Source organism: Paroedura picta, chromosome 5 (assembly GCF_049243985.1).
Source record: "Paroedura picta isolate Pp20150507F chromosome 5, Ppicta_v3.0, whole genome shotgun sequence".
NCBI classification, from domain to species: Eukaryota; Metazoa; Chordata; class Lepidosauria; order Squamata; family Gekkonidae; genus Paroedura; species Paroedura picta.
Window position 1 is genome coordinate 47,436,202 of NC_135373.1, and position 23,971 is coordinate 47,460,172.

The window sequence follows — 23,971 nt, forward strand, 5'->3', positions numbered from 1 at the left end:
GCCAGCCCACCTTGGTCCAGCTGTCGACAGAGATTACCTGTAAGAGCAACCAAGGCTGCTTCCACCCCATGACCATCCCACCCCATGTTGTGCTCCATGTCCTCATTAAGAGGCTTGTGTATCTTTTGTGAGTTCTCATATAGAAAGCCATCTGGCATCAAATCTGGATTCCTGAGACCTCTAGCTTTGATGATTAGAACAGGATGCACCAGTATGTTTCTTCCCGATGATGAAGGTATGTTCAAAAATGTGTGAGCACTGAGTAGGAGCCAAAGAAACATGGAGCTCAAGAACCTCTTTAAAGACCAGCCACCCACAGCTCATGACAAGCTGTATTTGAAGCTGAGGGGAATTGCCAAACTGTTTTTGACCTGCTATGGAAGGGGATCAAAGAGGAAAAAGCTGAATATTCCATGGAGGTGGGAGGCTCAAGCTTTTGGACAAGCGTAAAGTAGATCTCTGGGTCTCAAGCAAGTTTCTGTTCAAGTTTAGTGTGGAGGCTTCAGACTGTGTTACTGTCATTACCCTTCCTTTTGTGGCCTCTGACTAACATTCATTGACCCATTTCCCACCCTCACATAACCAAAACTCTCCTCACTAATCCAACCATTGTTATAAGCAAATCAGCTTTCCCCTACTACATTGAGGGCATTCTCTGCCAAACTGTGAACTTTTGCTTCTGAAAAGGATTTCACAGGCTTCTCACCTGGAAACACGTCTTCCATGCCTACTTGTGTTCATCCAGAGAAAACAGTGAGGTATAAGAAATGGCATGACTCTCATGTCAAGTGAAACCACTCTGTATTCACTTTTGATTCCCTTACCGTCTCCATCCTAAGTTTAGAATTCATTGTGTGCATTGAGGAACTGTATGAAAATGTGGGCATCTTAATGTAAATGGTCTCAGTTTGTATGATGTTTTTGAAATTTTCTATACAGGGTCAACTTGTACCGCCTATAAAACATTTAGCCAGCTGGGTGATCTTGGGCTAGTCATAGTTCTCTTAGAGCTGTTTTTGCAGAGCAGTTCTGTTAAAGTTGTCTCAGCTCCACCTACCTCACAGGGTGTCTGTTGTGAGGAGAGGAAGGGAAGGCAATTGTGAGCCGCTTTGAGATTCCTTTGTGTAGTGAAAAGCGAGGGACCAGCTCTTCTTCTAAAACATTTCAGGGATGGATAGCCACTGCTAGCCAAAGACCTCCTGCTCATGGAAGGCCTATAGGGATGGCAGCTGTCTCACCACCTGAGGAAAAGGAGTTACCTAACTCATGACCAGTAGGTGAACAGGCTAATTTTTGCCAAGCATATCAGATGGTTCTGGCTTCTTTCTTCCTCCACATGTTTCATGCTTTTTAAATGCATTGGTTCTTGCAAGATTGAACACATGAAGCTGCCTTCTCCTAAGTCAGATTGGTTGTCTATCAAGGTCAGTGTGATCTACTCTGAGTGGCAGTGGTTCTCTGAGGTCTTAGGTGGGCATACTTCGAATCATGCGGCTGACTGATCCCGTCGCTGGAGAGGCTGAATATTGAATCTGGGACCTTCTGTTTGTTTGTTTATGTGGTTGTTTGTTTGTTCGTGTATTTATTTATTCTTTACATTTTTTAAATTTACATTTCTATACTGCCCCTCACTATCAGAATTCCAGACTTATAGACAAGAAAACTTCTATGTGGAAAGGGCTCTGCGGGGGGCATAGGCAGATTAGCTGTCCCTCAGGTAAGTAGGACCCAGGCTGCATATAGCCTTGAAGGTCAAATCCAGAAACTTGAACTTGATCCGTAAGCAGACTGGTAATCAATGCAGCTGCCACAGGACCGGCTTTTCACTCTAACATCAACTTTTGAGAGATATTTTAAAATCATGGATGGGAGGAAAGGACCTGAAGCTGCAAATGAGTAGTAAAAAAGCCATGAAAGACATGCATCTATCCCTTTTTCTGTTCTTATGCCTTTTTTCACTGCTGCAGCGCACTAGGTTGACTCTGGGTTGAGATGAGGGGGTGGAGGGACTACTTATCAAGTTTGCAGATGACACCAAATTGGGAGGACTGGCAAATACTCCGGAAGATAGAGACAGAGTTCAACGAGATCTGAACACAATGGAAAAATGGGCAAATGAGAACAAGATGCAATTTAATAAAGATAAGTGTAAAGTTCTGCATCTGGGTCAGAAAAATGAAAAGCATGCCTACTGGATGGGGGATACGCTTCTAGGTAGCACTGTGTGTGAACGAGACCTTAGGGTACTTGTGGATTGTAAATTAAACATGAGCAGGCAGTGTGATGCAGCGGTAAAAAAGGCAAATGCCATTTTGGGCTGTTTCAACAGAGGAATCACATCAAAATCACAAGATGTCATAGTCCCATTGTATATGGCACTGGTCAGACCACACCTGGAGTACTGTGTGCAGTTCTGGAGGCCTCACTTCAAGAAGGACGTTGATAAAATTGAAAGGGTACAGAGGAGAGCGACGAAGATGATCTGGGGCCAAGGGACCAAGCCCTATGAAGATAGGTTGAGGGACTTGGGAATGTTCAGCCTGGAGAAAAGGAGGTTGAGAGGGGACATGATAGCCCTCTTTAAGTATTTGAAAGGTTGTCACTTGGAGGAGGGCAGGATGCTGTTTCTGCTGGCTGCAGAGGAGAGGACACGCAGTAATGGGTTTAAACTTCAAGTACAACGATATAGGCTAAATATCAGGAAAAAATTTTTCACAGTCAGAGTAGTTCAGCAGTGGAATAGGCTGCCTAAGGAGGTGGTGAGCTCACCCTCACTGGAAGTCTTCAAGCAAAGGTTGGATACACACTTTTCTTGGATGCTTTAGGATGCTTAGGGCTAATCCTGCGTTGAGCAGGGGGTTGGACTAGATGGCCTGTATGGCCCCTTCCAACTCTATGATTCTATGATTCTTTCATTGAGCTATCCCCCTCAGCCTGGTGGCTGGCTTTTATTCTACTGGCTCTGGAGCAGTCTCCGCAACACCTTCTCTTTGTTGTTTCTGCCCTTCACTTCCCTGTCTGGTAGCTCCTTCCATTCTGCCTTGCTGCCAGTCTTGAGAATAGAGGGAAGAGGAGCTCCTGATTTTACAACCAGCAGAGATGGCGAGTGATAGCGAAGAAGCACTGCATTGGGAAGGATGGAGCTCATACTGAGGAGATATACGATGGACTGGTACAGTCCCTGTGGTGCCCAAGGGCTGAGGTTGCCAACTTCCAGTTGGGCTCAGGGTCTCCCAGAATTATGAGTGGTCTCCGGACAACAGTGATCAGTTCCCTTGGAGAGAAATCACTCGTCAAACCCTCATCAAACCCAGCCCTAGCTTTCAAATCTCCAGGTATTTACTAACTCAAAATCAAAAAAACTTTACCAAAGGCCAGCAAAGAACAGTATTTTGTCATAGGAAAAAAACGTTTCTGAATGAGAGTAGATTAATCTGGGGCTTTTTGAAATTAAAAACAAAAATCAGGCTCCTGGAGCACATGGGAAGGGGCAAAATTAGCTGTTGGTCACCTGTCATTTCAGTTGCAGAGATAGGAGGAAGTCAAGCTTATCGTGTGGTTAGGGGCTCTGAAAGAACGGGAACTGTGCGCCCAGACCATGTACATTCTGCACCGACAAGCTGAACTTTGTTGAGTAATGGATCTTAAGGAAACTGAGTGAAGGCATGTAACATCTTTTACTAAGCATTCATTACTCTGGCCTTTTTTGCATATTTTGTTGTGATTCTGTTGGTCAGACAGAGGATCCAGGAGATGTGCAGGAACTCTGGAATGTATTTCAGCTGACCTTCTAGCTTTTTTTTTTTTTAATTCATCCAGGGTTCAACCACATCTTCACATCCATGAACTAAGGCCACTTGAGGGAGGCTGCTTCTCTTTGGAGAAATGACACAGTAGGAGAGTTAGCTCTTTGTCCTCTTGAGTGCTGGGGTCTTTTCTCAGTAATTTTATTATTTTATTAAATCATAAAAAGAGCAAGAAAGAGAAAAGAAACAGAAAGAATAAAGAATAATATCAGTCAGCTGCGTTAATACATTATTAATCAATTCTAAAAAGAAGTCCCAACGTTCATGAAATTCTTCTGATGGTCTTCTGTTCATCAACTTAGTAAGTTTCGCCATTGTCATGTATTTTAGCAAGTCCTGTTGTAGCAACTCCTGCTTCCGTCTTGAGGTGACTGAGTCTGGTGGTAGTTATCATGTCAAAGAGAAATTCTTTGGCAAACACAGACAAATTAACAAGAATACCTAATAACATATATTTTGAATCTAACAGAAACCTAAATGTTATATTATCTGCAACTTCTCATGCATTTTAATCCCAAACACTATTTTGTTTTGCAAGACCACCACATGTGATAAAAGAGCCAATGGTATCACAGCATCTCCAATTAAGCCCATCAAACTTACTCAATTTTCTGCTTATACCTTTGGGTGTCCAGTACCACCTATAAAACATTTTATACCAATTCTCCCTCAAGGATTGACATTTTATAAATTTTATATTTTTGTCCAAAGTTGCTCCCAAACACCAAAAGAAATATTTCCAGCAAAGTTCTGCATCCAGTTCACCATTCAGGCCTTAACTTGTTCTGTGTTTCAGTATCTATTTTTAACAAATGGTTATAGATTTTCCCTAACAGACGTGGTTTATCTAACACCTGAGTGCTGTGGTCTTGAACCATATTGGGGCCTCCTGGTAGCTCTTTCTACACATCTCAGTGTCCAAACATGGATCCTTGACATCTTTTGTGTTTTGGGCCAAATGTCATTGCATGTGAAAGACTGATGTCCTCTGAAATACAAGGGCACTGTATAACTTACAGGATAACAGAGATATTAGAATGCCAGCACCTTTATTGTTATTGTCCATTGTTGTTTAAGAAATGGATGTTCTGGTGCTCCTGCCAAGGACAGACTCAAGGTCAATACAGGTGAGTGACCAAGAATGGACTGAGGATTCCAGTTCTGTTTCCCCCTACACGTGCACACCGTGTCACCATGAAACCAGAAGCTTGAAAAAAGGATCATTGACAGGTTCTGTTTTGAAAATGAGATATGAGCAGGCAAAGGAAATCTTAAAGCAGAGGGTGATGGACATTGAGTGGCAGGCAGATTTAGAAAGGACACCAGCTTTCCTGGCTTCAGAAAACTCTAGGTACATAGTTTGTTCAGCTGCATATCTCTCCCCATTGGAGGTTTTTAGTCACAGGAAGGCTTTACCCCTGGCTGATGCCAAGTACTCCCCCCCTGAACAGTTTTAGAGGGGTGATACAAAAAGGTCCCCAAGGTAGACAGGCTAAGTCCCTGTGGATCAGGGAGATAGAAACTAAGGAACATGTTCTTCTCTGTTGCCCCTTTTACGAAGAGTCTCATCCCAAGTTTATTCTCTCCTTTCTTAGTAGGTACCCTGGGTGATCAGACTCAGCATACACAGAATTGTTACTAATGAAAATCTACAAGTATCAGCACTTACTGCAAGGTTTTGCTCAGCAGTGTTTAGAATTTTTCATTTCCTGGTGGCTTAAGTTTATTTACCCAATGTAGTGTTTTGTGTCTTTAGAAGATGCTCCCTCAGACATGGAGCTGATGACCTCCATGATGCAGAAAATTGCTGTGCTGGAACAGAAAGTCAGGAGCCAAGCTCATGCCATTCATCACAAGGTAAAGAGAGACCTTGCAGGCACTGAGGAATGGCATTAGCCTTGTGCCCAGTGTTCATTCAAATGTGTTTCTGGGTAGGTCAGACCATGGACTGAAGCCCTCGTCAAAGCTGGAGTGGGCTTAAGTGATTCTGGGGTCTTTAGCAAAACCTGTGGATGGGGCTAAAGAACCATCAAGTCATTGCAAGGGGAAGGCCTACAATGGAGACTCAGGCAGTGCCAGGACTGCTCAGATGCCCTATGGTGAAAACCACCCAGAATTCAGATAAGTTCTCCTCCCCCATTATTTAATAGAGGTGGAGGACACTGGAATTTTTTTTAACCATCAAGTCATAGCCAAATTATGGTGACCCTGTGAGGATATCAAGGCAAGAGACCAACAGATGGTTTGCCATTGCCTGTCTCTGTAGCAATTCCCTGGTGGTCTCCCATCCAGCTACTGACCAGTGCAGGAATTACACTCCACAAATTTGATGTAGTTTTATGGCATTTTAAAGGCTAACCAATGAGCTAGAGGTAATTTTGGATGAAGCAGTTTCCTACATAGGTGGATGTTGCCTTCCTTGAGGGTGATGGGAAAGAAGACTTTTCAGGACAACCCTAAACCTAACTGCTCCTAAATCCATAATAATCAGTGGGCATAGAGTGGTGTTATTCTATTTAAGTTTAAACTGTTGTTGTTGTTGTTGTTGTTTTATTGGCACTGAAAAGCCAAGCAGCCCAAGAGATAGCTGTTAGTGTGTTCTGGTTTTAGGTGGAGCACAATATGACATTCCATCAAGTGAATGAGAATGCTTGTGATCCACACCCATTTTGGGATCTGGGTTGCACAGGACAGGCAAGTGCCACGATACACCTTTACAAAGCTGCAAAAGTCTTTCCTGCCACAGAGGAACAAAGTTAGAACTGGACTCTGCCAAGCAGATTGTCCAACAGTGATGCCCAGGTTCTATCTTTTTGAATGGATGTTTCCACGTGAGTCTAATGTACAAAGCATATGCAAAGCTGATATTCAGCTTTAGCATTTCACTCAACTGGTTCATGGAGACAATGGACCAGAATTTGCAAAAGCCCCATGCAAATGAATGAATGGTGATTGTGTGTTTGCCCAAGCTGATGTTGTTTGCCCTTGTTATTTGGGGTGGTGAATGATGTGTCTAGAATTAGATATATTCCACTGAGCTAAGTGGAAAATTTACCTACATTAGCTGAAGCGGATGTGCTGGAATTTAATCCTAATGGGGCCCAAGTGAGAGAGACCTATTGGTTATGTCTTTAACATATTAAAATACTTTAAAAATACTTTTACTATTTTGGTGCTGATTCTTTTAATAGTTTTCTTTTGTCCTGTTAAAAAAGTTATTTTCATCCCACATTTCTCTCCCCAAGTGGGACTCAAGGCCAATTTCTGGGAGCAACGGATAAAAACGAAGGAGGACAGAGCCGAGCAGCCTTGGCTGGAACGCTCTTATCTGGCAACCACAGCAGATGCCTAAAATATGAGCTATCCTGCAGGAAAAGAAGGGCCTTCAAGGAAAGTAAAGGGAGGTGGGAGAAGGGCAGAGTTCCGTTCTCCTTGTCTGCATGCTCCATTTTGGAAAAAAAAGATACTTGCGGTGGCTCTGCTTTTCAATGCTAATAGGTAGACCCTTAGATTAATAAGTGGTTCTCTCCCCCCTCCCCCTCAGTCCTGTTTAATGTGGCCATTGTGTTCTTTTTCTTCTGGCTCTGCAGGACAAGAAGATCAAAGAGCTTGAAGAACAAATGAAAATCCTCCAGAAAGGCAGTGGTACCTCAGGCTGCTTCCCTCTGCAGTCTTTTTTTCTACAGTGGTCAGGGGCAAAGTTTTGCTTGAGATATGGGGGTGGGGATGCTTCAGTGGAATCCTCCTCTGGGCCAAAGCAGGTGGCGGAGCAGGCCTATATGAAGAGTTGAGAGGGCCCAGATAATAATAAGAGGATCTGTTTTTATACTCTGTTTTTCCCTACCCAAAGGAGTCTTAAAGTGGCTTTCAAACACCTTTTCCTTCCTCTCCCCACAAAAGACACCAGGTGGGGTTGAGAGAACCCTGATATTACTGCTCTGTGAGAGAACTGTGACTAGCCCAAGGGCACCCAACTGGCTGCATGGGGAGGAAGAGTGGGGAAATCAGACCCGGCTCTCCAGATCAGAGGCCGCCACTCTTTAATCACTACCCCACGCCGGCTCTCCACTGGTCAGGCTTACCTGAGCAATTGGCCCAGTTGTGAAAGAAGCATGCCCCAACTGACCTTCAGTTATTGTTCTTTCCATTCTGACTGTTCGGAAGCTAAGCAGGGTCAGCCCTGGCTAGTATTTGGATGTGAGGCTTCCAAGGAACTCTATGGTCATGACATGGAGGCAGGCAATGGCAAACCACCTTCAAACATCCCTTGCCTGGCTGCTAGACAATCCTAGGCTCTCCTGGCTATACTACACACACCGTACGATAAAGAAATAAATAATGTGGGGTTCAAACAGCACAATACTTTTTTCACTGATCTTTAAACAGTCCCTGGGTATGCTGGGGCCTTGGGTCAGATCAGGATCACTGCAGGGGAAGGGCTTCATACCCGCATCATACCCCCCACCCGCATCATTTTTCAATCCAAAAGGGCCCAGGAGGGAGCCAGTTTGCTGTAGTGCTTAGGAGTGTGGACTTCTAATCTGGCACGCCACATTCAATTCTGCACTCCCTCACGTGCAGCCAACTGGGTGACCTTGGGTTCGCCACGACATTGATATCAGGGCTATCTCAGCCTCACCCACCTCACAGGGTGTCTGTTGTGGGGAGAGGAAAGGGAAGGTGACTGTAAGCCGCTTTGAGACCCCTTCGGGTAGAGAACAGTGGCATATAAGAACCAACTCTTCATCTTCAGTGATATCAGGGCTCTCTCAGCCTCACCCACCTCACAGGTGGTGGCATATAAGAATCAACTCTTCCTCTTCTTCTTCTTCTTCCTCTTCTTCTATTTGGCAGCTGCACATTTAAATTCCATTGATAAATAGGGATGTGGATGGCTTCTGTTCTTTCTGCTGTTTGATGTTATACAAAAAATGGAGGAACCTTTAAACTTTTCTGCATTTGCTATTTTTTCCCTAGAGGAATCTTCAGGATTGAGCAAAATGGAGGAGCTGGAAGTCATCTGCCTTCAGCTGCAGCATCAGGTCTGGGAAATGGAGGTAACGGAAGAGGCCAGAGATGGGAACCGACCTTCCTCTGTAATCCGTGCGAAGGGTCTTTCTGTTTCAGACCTTGGACGTGATACTGCTGTGTGCTACGTGACTCAGTTCAAGAACTTGCTTAATAGGAACATGCCAGATATCTTTCTCAGACATTTTCTGGTTTGGGGTTGGTGGGTTTGTGATTCAAAGTGCCATTTCGGAAGATACGTTCCCTGCTTAAAAAGAAAGTTGGATGAATACCTCTTCTAAAATGGCATAATCATCTTGGACTCTATACAGGCGAGAAATTGCACCAGGAATTATTCCTGGGACCCATCAGGGACGGGACAAAATGAACTGCTCATACAGCTATAGATGGGAGGCTCCTGACCTCATTAGGGCACAGGAGAAATGAAGATCCAGCATTGCACAATGGGTGGGGAATGGGATGCTGGAGGTTCAGCTTCTTGCACTTTAATTCCTGAGCATTTCGTGCTCTCAAAGAAGTTTTTAGAGAGCCCTCTCCTGAGGCCAGTATCAACATTACCTTCTTGTCAGTTGCATCTCAGAATCCTGAGGTTTCCCTTCTCACCCCTTGTCTCTGATCCTTGCCCTCCCCTTAAGCTGTTCCATTTCTCTCCGCATAGCGGTTTCTGAATGACTATGGATTGATCTGGGTGGGAGAACAGAATGAATCTTCAGAAGAGATGGAATCTTTGGATGGAGAACGGAGTCACTCATCAAGGGGTCTCTGGAAGCCAGGTTTGCTGGGAGAAAAAACAGCCCATTAACAATGGTGTCTTGAGGGTAACATGTATTGGCTTCTCTAATGTGGAAGCTTGGACTGTAATGTCCCGGGGACAGGGACCCGGTATTTTGCTCATAACTCTCCATAAAATGCAGTGCATGCTTATTGAATAATAATGCAAACTACCAGATTGTGAAAGCCATTTTGGTGTAGTAGCTGGGCTCGGGTCTGGGAATCTAGGTCTGGGTCCCCACTGCATGTCCTCAGGTCAGTCATTCTCAGCTAGTTTAACCCCCCCCCCATCAGTTAATTGTTAGGATAAAATAGGAAAGGGGGATATGTTTGCTGCGTTGAGTTCGTTCTCATGTGGTCTGAGAGCAAGGAGCCCTGTTTTCAGTATAAAATTACATTATTTCCCCCATATTGGGGCCTAAGGTGCAAATTTATAGCTGTATGTATGTAGCCTATTGCTAATTCCTGACAGTGTAGTGGTCCTGGTTTTACAGCCACTCTTCTCACTGAAATCTGAAGTTAAATTCCAGGGCATGAGAACTGACTGGTCATTCCCTTCCTCTTTTTCCTCCTGTCTTCTACCATAGGCGATTCTGTTGTTTCAGTATCTTCAATAAATTTTGATACTATCTTTGAAAACCTGAAAGATTTAAACGTGCTGGCTGGAGAGGGTGTGTCCCAAATCGAACATGTGGCAGGAGGTGCTCGCTTGAGGCAGCCAGAGCCAGTCTCCCTCACCTTCTATCAGAATGGGATTGTCATGTTCAATGGTCCCTTCCGGTCATATGAGGAACCTTCCACACAGGTATGGACCAGGCCATGGAGCAAAGGGGAATCACTGACTGGCAGCATCCCTGCAGTAATTGCTGTGCTGGTATGCCTTTTGTGGGAGCTCCTGTCTTCAAAAAGTCCGGGGATGAGACCATGTCTCTTGTGGGAACTCTCATTGCCTATTCCTATTGGTTTATCATAAGAAGCCAGATAAGAAGACAAGGATGTGTACACAAATAAGGCAGTCAAACTACATTGAAACCACATTTTCCCTTATTTGGTCAGGTGTACAGTCTTCACTGGAGGATCGGAGCTCTGTCGAAACTAGTTCTGGTAGCTTTCAGCAGACGTTGGATAGCACTTGTTGCATGAAATCCCTCCCCACATCTCCCCGCCCCAACTTGAAAGTAAATAGGGCAAAGCAACTGTTTAAAATTGCGAGATGTTGTGTGTGTGTGGGGGGGGGGGAATAACCAAAGTTTGGGTGGGAGGGGAAAAGGAAGAAGTCAGCATTAGATTTGGAGGCAAGTATGTATGTTGCATGTAGGGGCAGGGGACAAGTGGAGCACATCGTTCAGCAGGAAAAAACACCCCTGTTAGTATTGTAACCTGGATATACCTAGTTTGGGTCAGGTAGATTGTGGGGTTTGCTATCTGCCATGCTTTGTGCGCAGCAGGAAACGGGTCTCCAAATTCCTAAATACGAACCATGAGCTCTACTGTGTCATTGAGTAGTGGGACCATGGACAAGGCAGTGCTGGAGACAGGAAAGCCCATGCTTGAGTAGTGCTGGGAAGGGTGATGGATCTCAGCGCAGCAGAAACAGTGAAGCAAGCAGGTAGAGATTCAAAACTACAGCATAGCCGATTCCACCCCCTCCCCCAAGGACAGGGGAGTTAGCTTGGAAAGTTACTGAAGTGGTAAGAGGTGGAGAACTTTTCAGAAAGGGGAACTGGTTACTGGTTTAATGACAGCTAAGTGATAATTTGAGGACCCATGCCTCTTTTGTTTTTAAAATTGGGCCTCTTTCTATATGATTTCAGCAGTTCCTTGTTTTACCATGAAGGGACTTGATTGAGGAAGAAGAAAAGCTGTTTTTTGGTACTCCACAGAAAAAGTTGCAGAAAGTTTTGCCATGAACAATGCCCGCTGCATCTTCAGCTTTGAAAACAGGGCAGCCTTGGCAGTAGAGTCTGCTGAACCAATTGACCATCAGAAAGGACATCTCTGCCAGCAACCTGTCTTTTAGAGTTGTCAGGGTGGTGTGCTGCTTTCATTAAATTCCTTACCACTTGATGGTTTGGGGGGTTGTCATGATGAAAGCCTGTCTGCAGCTTGCTGACTTGAGAGATTTGTCTTGTTTGCTCCTCTGTCTGTGAACCACTGGCAGAAATAAACAGGAACCAAATCACAATCAGCCAGACAATCAGCTTCGCGGCTCCTGATTGGGCCCTCCGAGTTTTTATCCTGGACAGGGCCCGCCCTTTCTCCTCCCACATTGCCCTTACTCAATTATTACTGTCACTCCACAGGAGCGGTTAAAGATAAGGGCTAAGGGAAGCAATATGGAATATTGCCTGTAAGAGATACCATATTGTTTCCCAGAGTATGCCTCCAAAATCTACTGGCACTTTTGGCAAGGCCCAGCATCCTGTGTGTGGGAGCTGCTTGGTTTATTGGAACCTCTTGCATCTCCCAGGCCCGGCTTACAATGAATCAGCTTGGATTCTTCACCCTGAGCAAAACCTAGAATTTTGCATGCCACTGGTCACCCTCCACAGAGATGCTGGAACAATTCCAGGCTCTCCTCAGGGGGAAGTGAGTCTGTTCTTCATTCGCCTAGAGCTGTTTTTAGACTGCTGCAAATAGAAGGAGAAGAAGAGAAGACAACAACAGCAACACTTCCTCCATGTAGCCTTGGGCATTTGAGTTGTAACTAAGCAGCCCCCTGCACCTTTTAAGTGGAGATGTAAGCTTCTCCTTTAGTTTGGTAGCCTGCGTAAAAGCTTGATTTCCATTGTAATAAAAGTTGGTAGTCATGCTGGAGGGGCAGGAGCAAGATGAGGTGTCTCCAGAAAAACTGGTGAGCTGTACTGGCTCTTGTCACTAGTCCTGGCTCAGGCAGCAAACCCCCCCTTCTTGTCATGCACAGTCCTGTCCAAAAGACCTCCAATTTCAATTGTGTTAAAAATTGATTCAAATTTGAGAGTTTGCATTGAAACTGTTGGAAATTCTGGAAAATTTCTGTCCACCCCCCCGCCCCCCCGTATTTTGGGGAGACTGTAGCTGTGAATCTCAATGATTTCAAGATGTTCCCAATGAGGAATGAGTGTGCATTTGCATTGCTTACAGAGGTTGTTAACAGAGCAATCTGATGTGGTTTCAGCAATGCCTGCGCGATCTCATGGACGGCTATTTCCCTTCTGAGTTGCAGAGGCGTTACCCTGACGGTGTTCCATTTCAGGTATATCACCTCTCTCTCTCTCCTCCCAACGGCTTCCTGTTTAGCAGGGCTCTGCTTTGCTTTTATTTGCTTATCAAAAATGAAATGAGGCCTGAAGTTGGTACAGTGTTTTGTTCAAACAGCTGTCTTGGGCTTTCTTCTGAAAGAACTGAGAGCTGCTGTCTGCTTCAGTATTTCAGGCATAGAGAATTTAGAAGTCGGATCATTCTTCTTCTGAGATAAATGTACGTTCTGTTTAAGGAACTGAAGCTGGGGGGAGGGAGTAACTTATGAAACTAAAATAGTTTCCAATGTAAAGAACTGAGAAGGTTCCCCTTTATTTTTATTTAAGGAACTTTCTGATGTTTTCTGTGAATAAAGTTTCCTATCCATGAATGGTAAAGGAAAGTTGCATGCATATGGAGCCCACTCAGTGTAGCAAATATCCCCCCCCCCGGAGCTATTTTGGAAAAATGATGAAAAGCAAAAGGAAGAATTCTGGAAGTCAGGTGTTGCTGTGGGCACAGAGAGGGCATCTGGGGTCAACTCAAGGTCAGCTCACTGTTGAATTAGATATAGATATAGGTTCTCTTTAATAGCATAATGATCTCACCACAAAAAGCTGTTGAGACCTGCTTTTGTTAATCTTACCAGTTATTGAATTAAAGAGATATTTGGGTGGGTGGGTAGCCATGCTGGTCTGAAGCAGCAGAGCAAAGTTTGAGTTTGAAGCGCCACGGGACCTAAACTATTTAAAATATATTGCAGAACAATAACTAATTTGTAATAAGCAAAGTAAAATAACAAACTAAACTTCTTGGAAAGAATGGCACAATTTAGAGGCGGGAGGAGGGAGAAAACATTTTTTGCTGGTGATTTGGTTTGTTGAACACACCTCTGAAGAAGCTCAGTCGCCATTGCAAACGTTCCAATATCTCTGCACAGGCTGCTCCATCACAGGAGACTTTCTCTTTGAAGGTCTTCTCTATAGTGACAAAATCCAGGGGGTAACCTGTGTCAGGGCCAGCCTCCACACAAGCCTGCAGTTTCCACGACTGGAAATGTGGTCCTAAAAACCTGCCTGGTTTTGAAATGTTGTGAAATGATTTACAGTATACAATTGCGATTTTATCGATGTTTTTAATTTTTAACTTGTGCACTCTTGTAATAAATATTTGCATTCTAAACTTATCTTTGTAACAACATTTGGGTTCTTAACTTGGATGTATTGGTCCACTAGGGACAAATCTTATAGCTCCAGCTCTCCAAGCCTGGCCAGCCCCCAGGCCAAGGGTCTGGCACCACCAAGGGAAGCTGCCTGGGTCTCACTGCAGAGTACAGCCAATGAAACCACGGAGTAAAAAAAATATATTCCTTTTGTCTGTTCTGAACCTCTTTCCCCAAATTTCCTTGGGCATTAGGAGAATGACAAAAAGCTCTCACTATCCACTTTCTCCCACCCCACCCCCAGGCATCATTTTATAAACCTCCATCATGTCTTCATTTAATACAGTTTAGGGAAAGGAGGGAAAGAAACTAGAAACTCTTTAATGGATAACTGGAGTTTATTTCTGGAGCTTTATTGTACTTATTGATCAGTACATGCTTTATTTTTTGGCTTGGGTAGGGAACTTTAAAAAAATGTATTTATAGGAGCACCGGAAATGTTTAGCTAAAAATCTGAAAACCAATTCTGTCTTCTGAGGTTCTTATAACAAGCCTCAAAGGTCAGCTTTGACAGCAACTGTGGAGGAAAACACCTGCTCACTTAGCTGCGGCAGGAAAAGAACTGGTTTGTGGGTGCCAGAACTGAACAGTCGGTTGGCATTAGTAAACAGGTGGAAGCAGGATGCAGAAAGAGACAGCGAGAAAAAGAGAGCAAGGCAGAATCCAGAGAGACACAAGGGAGCTGGGGTTAGCGTTGCTTGCCTAGTAAAACTTTCTTTGGAGCACCTCACTCCAGGCTGTGTTGGGGGATGATCTTGATGCTGTGAGACAAAACTGTGCACAGAACTCCCAGTGTATTGTTTAAGCCACTTTGAGAGCAGATTCAAACAATTCATTCGCATCTTAACGTTTTTTGTGCCTGGCATCCTTTATTGTAAAAATGAATGGAGATGCCTTATTCAAATATTTACATCCTGGCTGGAGGCTGCTTACGTTGCAATTTAAAACAGCAGAATTGCAAAACTTACAAAATAGAATCACCACTAGCGTCTTTCCCTAAAAGTTGTGCTTGCGAATGGAAGAATGTGGGGTTTTTTTGTAAACTGATACACCACGTTGTTTCTTTTCTTTTACAAGTTGAGGAGAGCTTGCAAGGCATGCTTGTGAAGATACAGTGTGGAAATTCTCCTTACATCCATCTCCATGCCAGGGCCTTTAACAGGCTAATTTTGTCTGCCTCTGCTTACTTTCCTTTAAATCCCCACTGCACTATACAATCTATGCCTCCTGAAGCATGTTCAGTCCTCATTAGGTCATTGTTGTGACAGCAGTTAAGTATAGAACCGTGGATTCCTCAATGTAGACTCAGAAGAAAAAAGGAAATCACAAGGCACAATGATGTAGTAGTTTTCTCTATATTTATAAATGAAAAAGGTTATAACATAAAGTCTAAATGGTCAAACAGCAGTTAAGACGGAAGCTGCCTCTCTGGCTCTGGAAAAACTATTGTGGTGCTGTCCATTAGAAATATTTACTTACATAGGAAGGAGGATTTTTGTGACCTTCAGAGGTTTTCAGAGTGGATTGTGTATCTTTTCCCATATTACTTTAATGCAACTTTACTGTTTGATTTTGGGCTCATCTTTTGTTGGTGGTGTTCTAAATTAATTTTGCATGACTCGCAGGTAGAAACCTTCACAAAAAGAGGGTCATTTATATATGGCGGAAGCCTATTAGGAGTCTGTACTTCTGCATTCTGTTGCTGCAAGCTGCTTTTGGCATTTAGAGGTCAGAAGCACCATATCGACAATGTAAATATGCAAGCACTGGCTGCCTAAAGAATAAATAGTTTTAGTGAGAAGAGAAATAGCTTTGTAAAGGAGAGAGGAAAAAGATAGCGACTAACTGTTCTTCTGGAGGCAATTGGGGAGGAAGTCTGCTTGAAGGAGCAGGAAGTCTCCAGACAAGCCAATCAGGATACCGGGGGAGATTATACAAAAAAGCATCAGGAAGTTGCTAATGTAAATATGCTAACTGCATATCTCCTCCAACACCCCCTGTAGGATATTCTTGTGCAGTGGAATCGCACAGTACAGATCTGCACATCCCAACGCTCCAGGAATGTCTACCCACAAACTGAAATATGTGGACAGGCCCAGAATCCTCCTCACTGAGATGCCTTATTAAGGTGTCCTTTGGGCAAATAGCTGAATGGCCTTGTCGTACATGGCATGAGGATGGCACTTGTCTTCCGTCCTCAGTGGGGTTTCCCAATGGCAGCCTCTTGCTCCAGTTATGAAGGGGATACAGAGAAGGGCAAAAGCAGATGGGTGATCCCAGGCATTGTGCTGCTCCCACACTGAAGGCTTTGGTTGCGTCTCATGCTCTGGGTATTGAGGCCAGTAACTTCCTCTGAGGCTTCCCCAGATACAAGTGGAGACTTCTTCATTCTTTGCCAATACTGACATTGTATAATACTTGCCTAACACTGACCTCTAGAGTCCAGAGGCGGGCAGGGCGCTTACCGGCCTATATTCCAGGTCACCGACAAAAGAGAAGTGGTCTTTCGGGAGAGGCAGCTGGCAGAGAATTTTCCAGGCCAGGGCCGGGTCATTGGCAATCCAGCACCAAGTGGAATGGCGGAAACAACTGAGATTCCAGGTGAAACAGCAGTGTGTCTTTCTTTCTCTTTTTCTTTCTCTCTTTCTCTCTCTCTCTTTCTCCCTCCCTCCCAGAAGTGGTTTTAATTTCATGCTTTCAAATGCTTTATTTGTTTACTTTATCATCCACCTGCAGAAGCGCCAGACAGATTGCAGGACTGAAAACAATGCAGTCTGAGCAACCTCAGTAATGTAGTAAAACAGGAATACAAAATTAGAGCTGCATCCTGATAAGCATTTACGTTTTGTCCTACCCAACCCTCCTTCTTGCCTTGATTCATTTCCCCTCTGGCTTAATCCTTTTTGTTTTGGATAATGGTTGTCTGTTGGGAATGATCCAAGCCCCTTGGGGGGAGGGGCAACTGAAAAGTTGGAATGCAAATCTAAAAATAAGTAAGCAAATGTAAGTCCAGTGGTCTCTGTCTGGTTGTGAAATGGATGCTAATAAACTGCAGCTCTAAAAAGGGAAGACACTGGACATCACTGTGGGTTAGGGATGCCAGTCCCCAGGTGGGGCCTGGGGATCCCCCAAATTACAGCTCATCTCCAGGCAACAGAAATCAGTTCCCCTGGAGAAAATGGTGGCTTGGAGGGTGGACTCCGTAGCATTATACCACATTGAAGTCCTTCCCCATCCCAAATCCTGCCTACCCCCCAAAGTCTTCAGGTGTTTCCCAACCCAGAGCTGGCAACCGTACTGTGGGTAAAGGAAGGGCTTTCTTGGAAGTCTGGTCAAATAGGATCAGAGCTGTTAACTTGTTCAGTTTCTACCTGCGTCAAATCAGGTCTCTCTTAAGCTAGGGCAGGAGGCCTCTAGCTTTCCCCTCAATTCAGGAAGGGTTTAGGTTCAGTGGTCTAACCTGTGCCTGTGGAAGGCCCCTAGGTTCAGTTCATGGTATTGCCAGTAAAGAATCTCAGTTAGCAGGTGCTGGGAAAGTCTGTATCTGAGATTAGAGCCCCTGGCAGTCCATACAGACAACACTATGCTAGAAGAACTAGCTTCCCCACTTCCATAGCTCCATTTTCCCCCAGTCTGTCAGGTCTCCGAAACCAGAATGCAAGGCACCGCTTTGTGGACTAGAAGCCACCCAAGGTCAGTAATGTCTTCTTTGGCTGGCCCTGGCCCTCTAGGACCTTAGGCTGAGGGCTTTCGCAACATCTGTTATCAGATCCTTAACTGGTTGTGCCAGGGATTGACTCAGGGGCTTCCTGTGGGCCAAACACATGTTCTGTCACTGAGCCAGGGCCCTGCCCAAAGCAGAAGTGCATCCAAGGACATCTTCCTTCTGCCCTGCCTCCCACTGGCTGCTGCTGATCATGATGAACATTTGGCATAGTATCCAGTAAGGGTGACCATAAGAGTACCACCATTTAAAAAGAGAACTTGGCAGGCTTTCAGGGGAAGGGCTCCTCCTTTTGCAAGTGGCTTGTTCCTCTTCTGTGCTCTGAAGCATCTACCCTTGGAATCCTTTCTTGTGGCAGGTCCCAAGCTCACTCTGCAGCAGTTTATGAACAGACTTCCGAAGTCGCTGATCCGAGACGAGCATGTGATTGATATTCGGAGAGAGATTGGAGAAACCCTGCAGGTAGCTTGGGACCCATTCCTCAGTTCTGTGTGCGATAGGCCCTAATCTCGCCATAGTGCAGGGACTGAGAGCTATGAATTGGAATGTCGCTGGTGCAAATCCTGGTTCCAGTTGGCTCTAGGCAAGTCTTGCCCCCCTTTATATCTCTGCAGTATAAGGGGTCATAATGACCATGGCTTAATAGGATGTTGCGCTTCACATGACTATCTGAATGTGAGCCGCTCCCCTACAGTGAGATAGGCTGGAGACCATTGTTTTGAAGGTGGCTTATCAGTCACAGTTAGTCTTCACCTTGGTTTTGCACAATGTGCAGATGAAGAAATCCTGTTGCTGCCTGCCCAGGAAATGAGGATTTAAATGATCATCTGCAAGCTGAGTCCTGGTTTTGCAAAGTGCCAGTAATTAAAATAAATCAAGGTTTGGCATGTTGGCATGTTTTGAGCGAAAAAATAAACACACGCCCAGGTCCCTGCCCTGAGAAGACTGCAATCTAAATCTTGAGAGTGGTGATAACTAAAAGAGAAAAAGGAGAATGCCGGTCACTCAGCTCACACTTTACATATCAAAGTTCCCAGGTTCAGTCTCAGCACCTCCATTTTAGAGTCACACTAAGCAAGATGTAAGTCAGATGTAGTGTCGGGGAATTCATGCTCCCAAGCAACCCAGAACACTATTTGTCTCAGGAGTGTGGTGGGAGAAGGCGCTTCAGTTTCCCCAGCCATGTCATTTCCCTAAGCCAAAATGACCCCAGGTTTTCCCCTCTGTGGGACTGTGCACCTATACTGACTGCAGTACACTGGCTAAAGGGTCCCCCACAGCCATTTCAGATTGGGAAGAAGGCACAGGTGGGAATGCTAAAACCATGTTCCTTAGTGAGATCAGGCCCTTGAGTGCTTTGGAATGTTATTTTGCTGACAATTCATGTCAGGTGTTGTCATCTAGCTCAGCCCCAAGAAGCTGTTGAGTGGTAGATCTGGAAAAGAGTCTGGAGAGCTGTTGCCAGCATAAAGCTCAGGCAAACTCAATCCTGTCAGATCTGAGAAGCTAAGCAGAGCTGACCTCAGCTAGCTAGTTTTTGATGGGAGACAGCCAAGGATTTGTGTGGTAGTTCCTCCAAGGAACACTAGGGGTCACAATGTAGAGGCAGGCCATGGTAAAGCCACCTCTGAATGACCCTGGCTACACTACACTTTACTACAGGTGCCATACAGTACATAGATAAACAGCCTTGGGGTAGATTATTTGGGTAGTATAAGGCTGAGTCTGCTTTTCAGCTTAGTTTTGGTTAGGAGCAAAGGCTAAGGGGCAGAGCTTCCAAAAATGGGTGGGTCTGAGAGGGCTGAAGCAAGTCGGACTTCAGCTCTTGCTTTACAGCAGGGGTGGCCAAACGGTGAATCACCAGATGTCCATGGACAATTCCCAGGGGCTCATGGGAATTGTAGTCCATGGACATCTGGTGATCTCTGGGAATTGTCCATGGACATCTAGAGAGCCAGAGTTTGGCCACCCCTGCTTTACAGTCTCCAGCAGGAAAACACAGGATTGTGGTATGCAGCCCCCCACCCTTCTGGGAAGGGGAGACTTCTGACTCTGTGATCTCTGCAAGTATCTTGTGGTCATATGGCTTGGCATCTCGTCTGTTTTAAACCAAATGAATGGACTGATGGGGAAGGCCAGGGAATCTCCTTTGAAAGGGTTTTTAATGATCTAGTGGGTGTGACAGAAGGCTAGAATTAGCACCAGATGACCCAGGACAAAACCTACTCCCTGGCCCTCATAAAGGTTGTTTTGTTGATACAAAGTGATCGGCTTGTCCTTTCTCTCTGACTAGTCAGGTCTTAGCCCAGATTTCTGTCTTTGATTCCAGGGCTCTAACAAGACACAGAAGCATGAGGTGATTCTAGTGGAGACCCCCAGCCTCATGGCCATGAAGAAGAGGTAAAAATCCACTGTCTGCTGTTTTTGCCCAATGGGATGTCATCCTGGGTCTATAGCGATGTTGTGATGTCATTCTCCTGTGTCTGTTTTCACAAGGAAGGGGGCAATTTGACTTTTGAAATGAGCTGGAATGGTGAGGTGGGGGGCAGTGGTACTTTGCTCACTCTTTTCTTGAGATGTGAGATCCCTTGGAGGGGGAGTTACAGTCCAGCCCCTTTAGCATGCAGAGTGCTGCAGGCATATATCTTGCGCCTTCCTTCCTAAAGAATCTTAAGGCAGCATTAGCACTTCTCTCAGTGGATAAAGCTGTAGATTGAAGACAGGCTGTAGTCTTACTGTTAAAAGAAAAGGTCACACCCAAGTATTTAAACTTTTTAATTTGCTCATGCGATGATCGTTACGTTTTCAGATGCATTTTTAAAATTTACTCTGGAAACACATACTTTTTGTTTTTGAAAAATTGATTGTTAGTGATTCCTCCTGACAATAGTGACTAATTATTTTGAGAGCCCGGCATAGACCTACTCCGGTCGGTGACAATAACACGGCATTATCTACGTACATAAGTATTGAGAAGTGTCTGTGAGGTGGGTGAGGCTGAGAGAGCGCTGATATCACTGCTCAGTCAGAACAGCTTTATCAATGCTGTGGCAAGGTCAAGGTCACCCAGCTGGCTGCATGTGGGAGAGGAGCATGGAATCAGACCCAGCTCGCCAGATTAGAAGTCCACACTCCTAACACCAAGCTGGCTCTCTGCAACTGATTCAGTTATAAGACGGTTCTGGGAAGTCGAAAGAAACTGGGTCTTAAATCCATCCAGATGCTGTTCTCTTTTAAAAACCAGCAGGTTAAGAAATTTAGCTCAGATGGTAAAATAAAATGGACAATGAAAAAAAAAACATGTGAGATTTATTTTATGCCCACAAGAGCAGAGCCTAGCTGAATGTGTGATTTGTTGAAATCTCCCATATAACACAGCAGAAGATAGAGCATTAGTTCTAGCAAGCACAGGATTCCTATAGATTTAATTTTCCCCGCAATATATATTGTCTTAGCCACATAGATGGTTGGTATTCAGCTAGCGTAAGGGGAATGAGGCTATTAGGATCAGATCTGAAATGCATGCAAAGTCAGAACTTGGCTGTTAATGTTAGGATGTTTTGGAGGTCATTAGTTTATAGTAAATTTGATAGCACTTCACAAACACGCTTCTTTAAAATATAAGGACAATTTACTAAGATTATTTAGGCTTTTGAAACAGATTTTGTCCAGTCCTCATCTTTTAGCTTTTTGATTAGTGTTTGAGTTGTAGCTTTGTTTCCCCCTTATTTTGTTATATCCACTCATATAAGGACCTACAGTTCAGTTTGCCATCTTTGCATATGTCAGGATGTGCTAAAACACCAATTCACAGATCAGGTTCCTGCAAGGATCTTTTCATACACTGGTGTGTCTGTTAAGGCAGTGGTCCCCAACCTTTTTATCACTGGGGACCAGTCAATGCTTGACAATTTTATTGAGATCCGGGGGGGTTAGTCTTTTGCTGAGGCACGTCACCACCACCTGAGCCCCTGCTCCACTTGCTTTCCCGCCGGCGCCACTGACTTCCCACCGCCCGCTGGGGGGTGCTGCCAACAGCAGTTTCGCAGTGCCACACTGAGTGCGAGCCCCAGCCATGGCGGCCATTGGAGAGCACCAAAGGTGAGCCAGCGGCAGAGTGGCAGGGCAGCCCCCAAGGCAGCAGCCAGGGAGGAGGACGAGGAGCCACGGCCCGGTACCGACTGATCCATGGACCGGTACCAGTCCCCGGACCGGGGGTTGGGGACCACTATGTTAAGGCACCCTGGGAATATTTACAAAGGTTTCTGGGTGTGCTTTAGGGCTGTGATTTTCAGATGGGTCAGAAACCTTAGGTAGGTCACAGAACCTCACTGGCTGAGCAGCAAACTCTATGGGACTGCATTATGCTTCAGAGAAGAAGACAAAGAACAGCTAGTTTTTTATGCCCCATTTCCCACTAAACAAAGGAGTCTCAAAGAGGCGTACAATTGCCTTCCTTTCCTCTCCCCACAACTGACACTCTAGAAGGTAGGTGGGGCTGAGAGCTCTAAGAGAACTGCTCTGCAAGAACAGCTCTAAGATAACTGTGACTGGACCAAGGTCACCCAGCTGGCTACATGTGGAGGAGTGGGGAATCAAACCTAGTTCTCCAGATTAGCTCTTGTTAGAGCCCCCCTGCCCCCCTCTGGCTCTCAAGAAGCTGGTTGACCATTACCGATTACACCGAGGAACCTCTCAGTAAACTTCTGAGAGACTCTCAAACCAAACTGTGCTGAGCGGACAACTTCTGAATTTTCACAGGTATGAGGATGCACCTTGCAGCACTATTCTGGCTGCTTTTAACCCAGCCAAAGCAATTCTCAAAGGCTGTTCCTTTGAATCTGTCTAGGCTTCTTGGACAAAAACTCACTGTTTTCCCCTAATAAACCTTCCTGGATTTCCAGGTTGGAAGGGGATGTTCAAGAGAAGGCCCCTGATCCCAACATCTCAACTCTTCGAATAAAGTCTGAGAATGGGGAGAAGACGTACATCATCAAAATGCCATTCACGGAGACCATTGGAGACCTGCGGCAGCACCTTGCCCAGAGCAGGTAAGAAGAGGGGGCATTTTGGTGGCTTTTTAATGGCTAGTTTTTGTCAACCCATGCTGAAAAACAATCTCTCTGTGCTAACTTCTGAATTTGGGCTCCAAATTCAGAATTGGAAGGTCCGTGTTGAGCATGAAGCAAAATCGCAGGGCAGGGAGTGAGGGGTAGAATGCATGTTTGCTCAGTTTTCCCCAATGAATTCAATCTGTGTTGTTTCTGGGTGCTGTCAGACTGTTCTGCTAGCAGAAGTACTTTCCCCTGACGCAAGACACTCTTCTGAGCACTTTGCACTGCAGGCAGGCACTTAAACCAGAGGGAAGCATAACTACAAGATCAATGCTGGATTTTCTGGGGATGTGCAGAAGAAAATATGCCTGTATAAAATGTAATTATGTAATATAGGGGATTAGGTCACTATAGAGGGAGTTGATTGACCTATCTATCCAAGATGGATTCAGACTGTGCCCCCATCCCATCTTCTGTGTAGCTCATGACTACACTGTTTTTCCTTCTCATGTGTCCTCCCACCACCTTATCTAGCTTGTTCCTGATTTTCCTGAATGTACCTTAGTCATATGTTTTGACTTTTGCTGATGGAACGTGGAGGAGTGACTATTTGTCTTGTGCTGAAATGATAGCTCCCTCCACTTCCTCACCCTGCCCTGCCCCTTTCAATCGGGCAGAAAACATTCAGGATCCTAGCATACGTTTAACAAGCCCATAATTCCTTGCTCAGCAGATGTGGTAGAGTCAGCTGGGAAATGATAGATGGGATGACCTGCAAAAGAGCTAATTCTGGTGGGCCAAGCGGAGCAGCTGTCTGGCTCAGCTTCAGAAATGTGGAAACTGCTGCAGATAAGCCTCTTATGGCTTAATGCCAGGCACTGTAAGAAGCCTTTATACCAGGGGTGGCCAAACTGTGGCTCTCCAGATGTCCATGGACTACAATTCCCATGAGCCTGCCAGGGGCTCATGGAAATTGTAACCCATGGACACCTGGAAAGCCAGTTTGGCCACCCCTGCTTTATACCATCTCCTCCTTTGAGAGCCAGGATAGCATCCCCTGTTACATCAGTGTTGGTTCAGGTTAAGAGGGCTGGAAAGATTCATTCCATACCATTGTCCTTTGCAAGTGTTGAGTCAGATGTTCTCT

At 45.1% G+C, this 23,971-nt stretch overlaps 1 protein-coding gene across 2 annotated transcripts in view; it reads left to right on the forward strand.

Annotated features, from left to right (window-relative positions):
* UBXN11 (UBX domain protein 11) overlaps positions 1–23,971 on the forward strand; it is a 36,004-nt gene that overhangs the window by 10,444 nt on the left and 1,589 nt on the right. For both annotated transcript variants that reach the window (XM_077337734.1, XM_077337735.1), the window contains exons 5-14: positions 5,563–5,663; positions 7,397–7,451; positions 8,784–8,863; positions 9,493–9,607; positions 10,193–10,410; positions 12,763–12,840; positions 16,527–16,647; positions 18,129–18,232; positions 20,100–20,170; positions 22,675–22,821. In XM_077337734.1, coding sequence (XP_077193849.1) covers positions 5,563–5,663; positions 7,397–7,451; positions 8,784–8,863; positions 9,493–9,607; positions 10,193–10,410; positions 12,763–12,840; positions 16,527–16,647; positions 18,129–18,232; positions 20,100–20,170; positions 22,675–22,821 — 1,090 coding nt within the window. The remainder of the gene's footprint in view (positions 1–5,562; positions 5,664–7,396; positions 7,452–8,783; positions 8,864–9,492; positions 9,608–10,192; positions 10,411–12,762; positions 12,841–16,526; positions 16,648–18,128; positions 18,233–20,099; positions 20,171–22,674; positions 22,822–23,971) is intronic.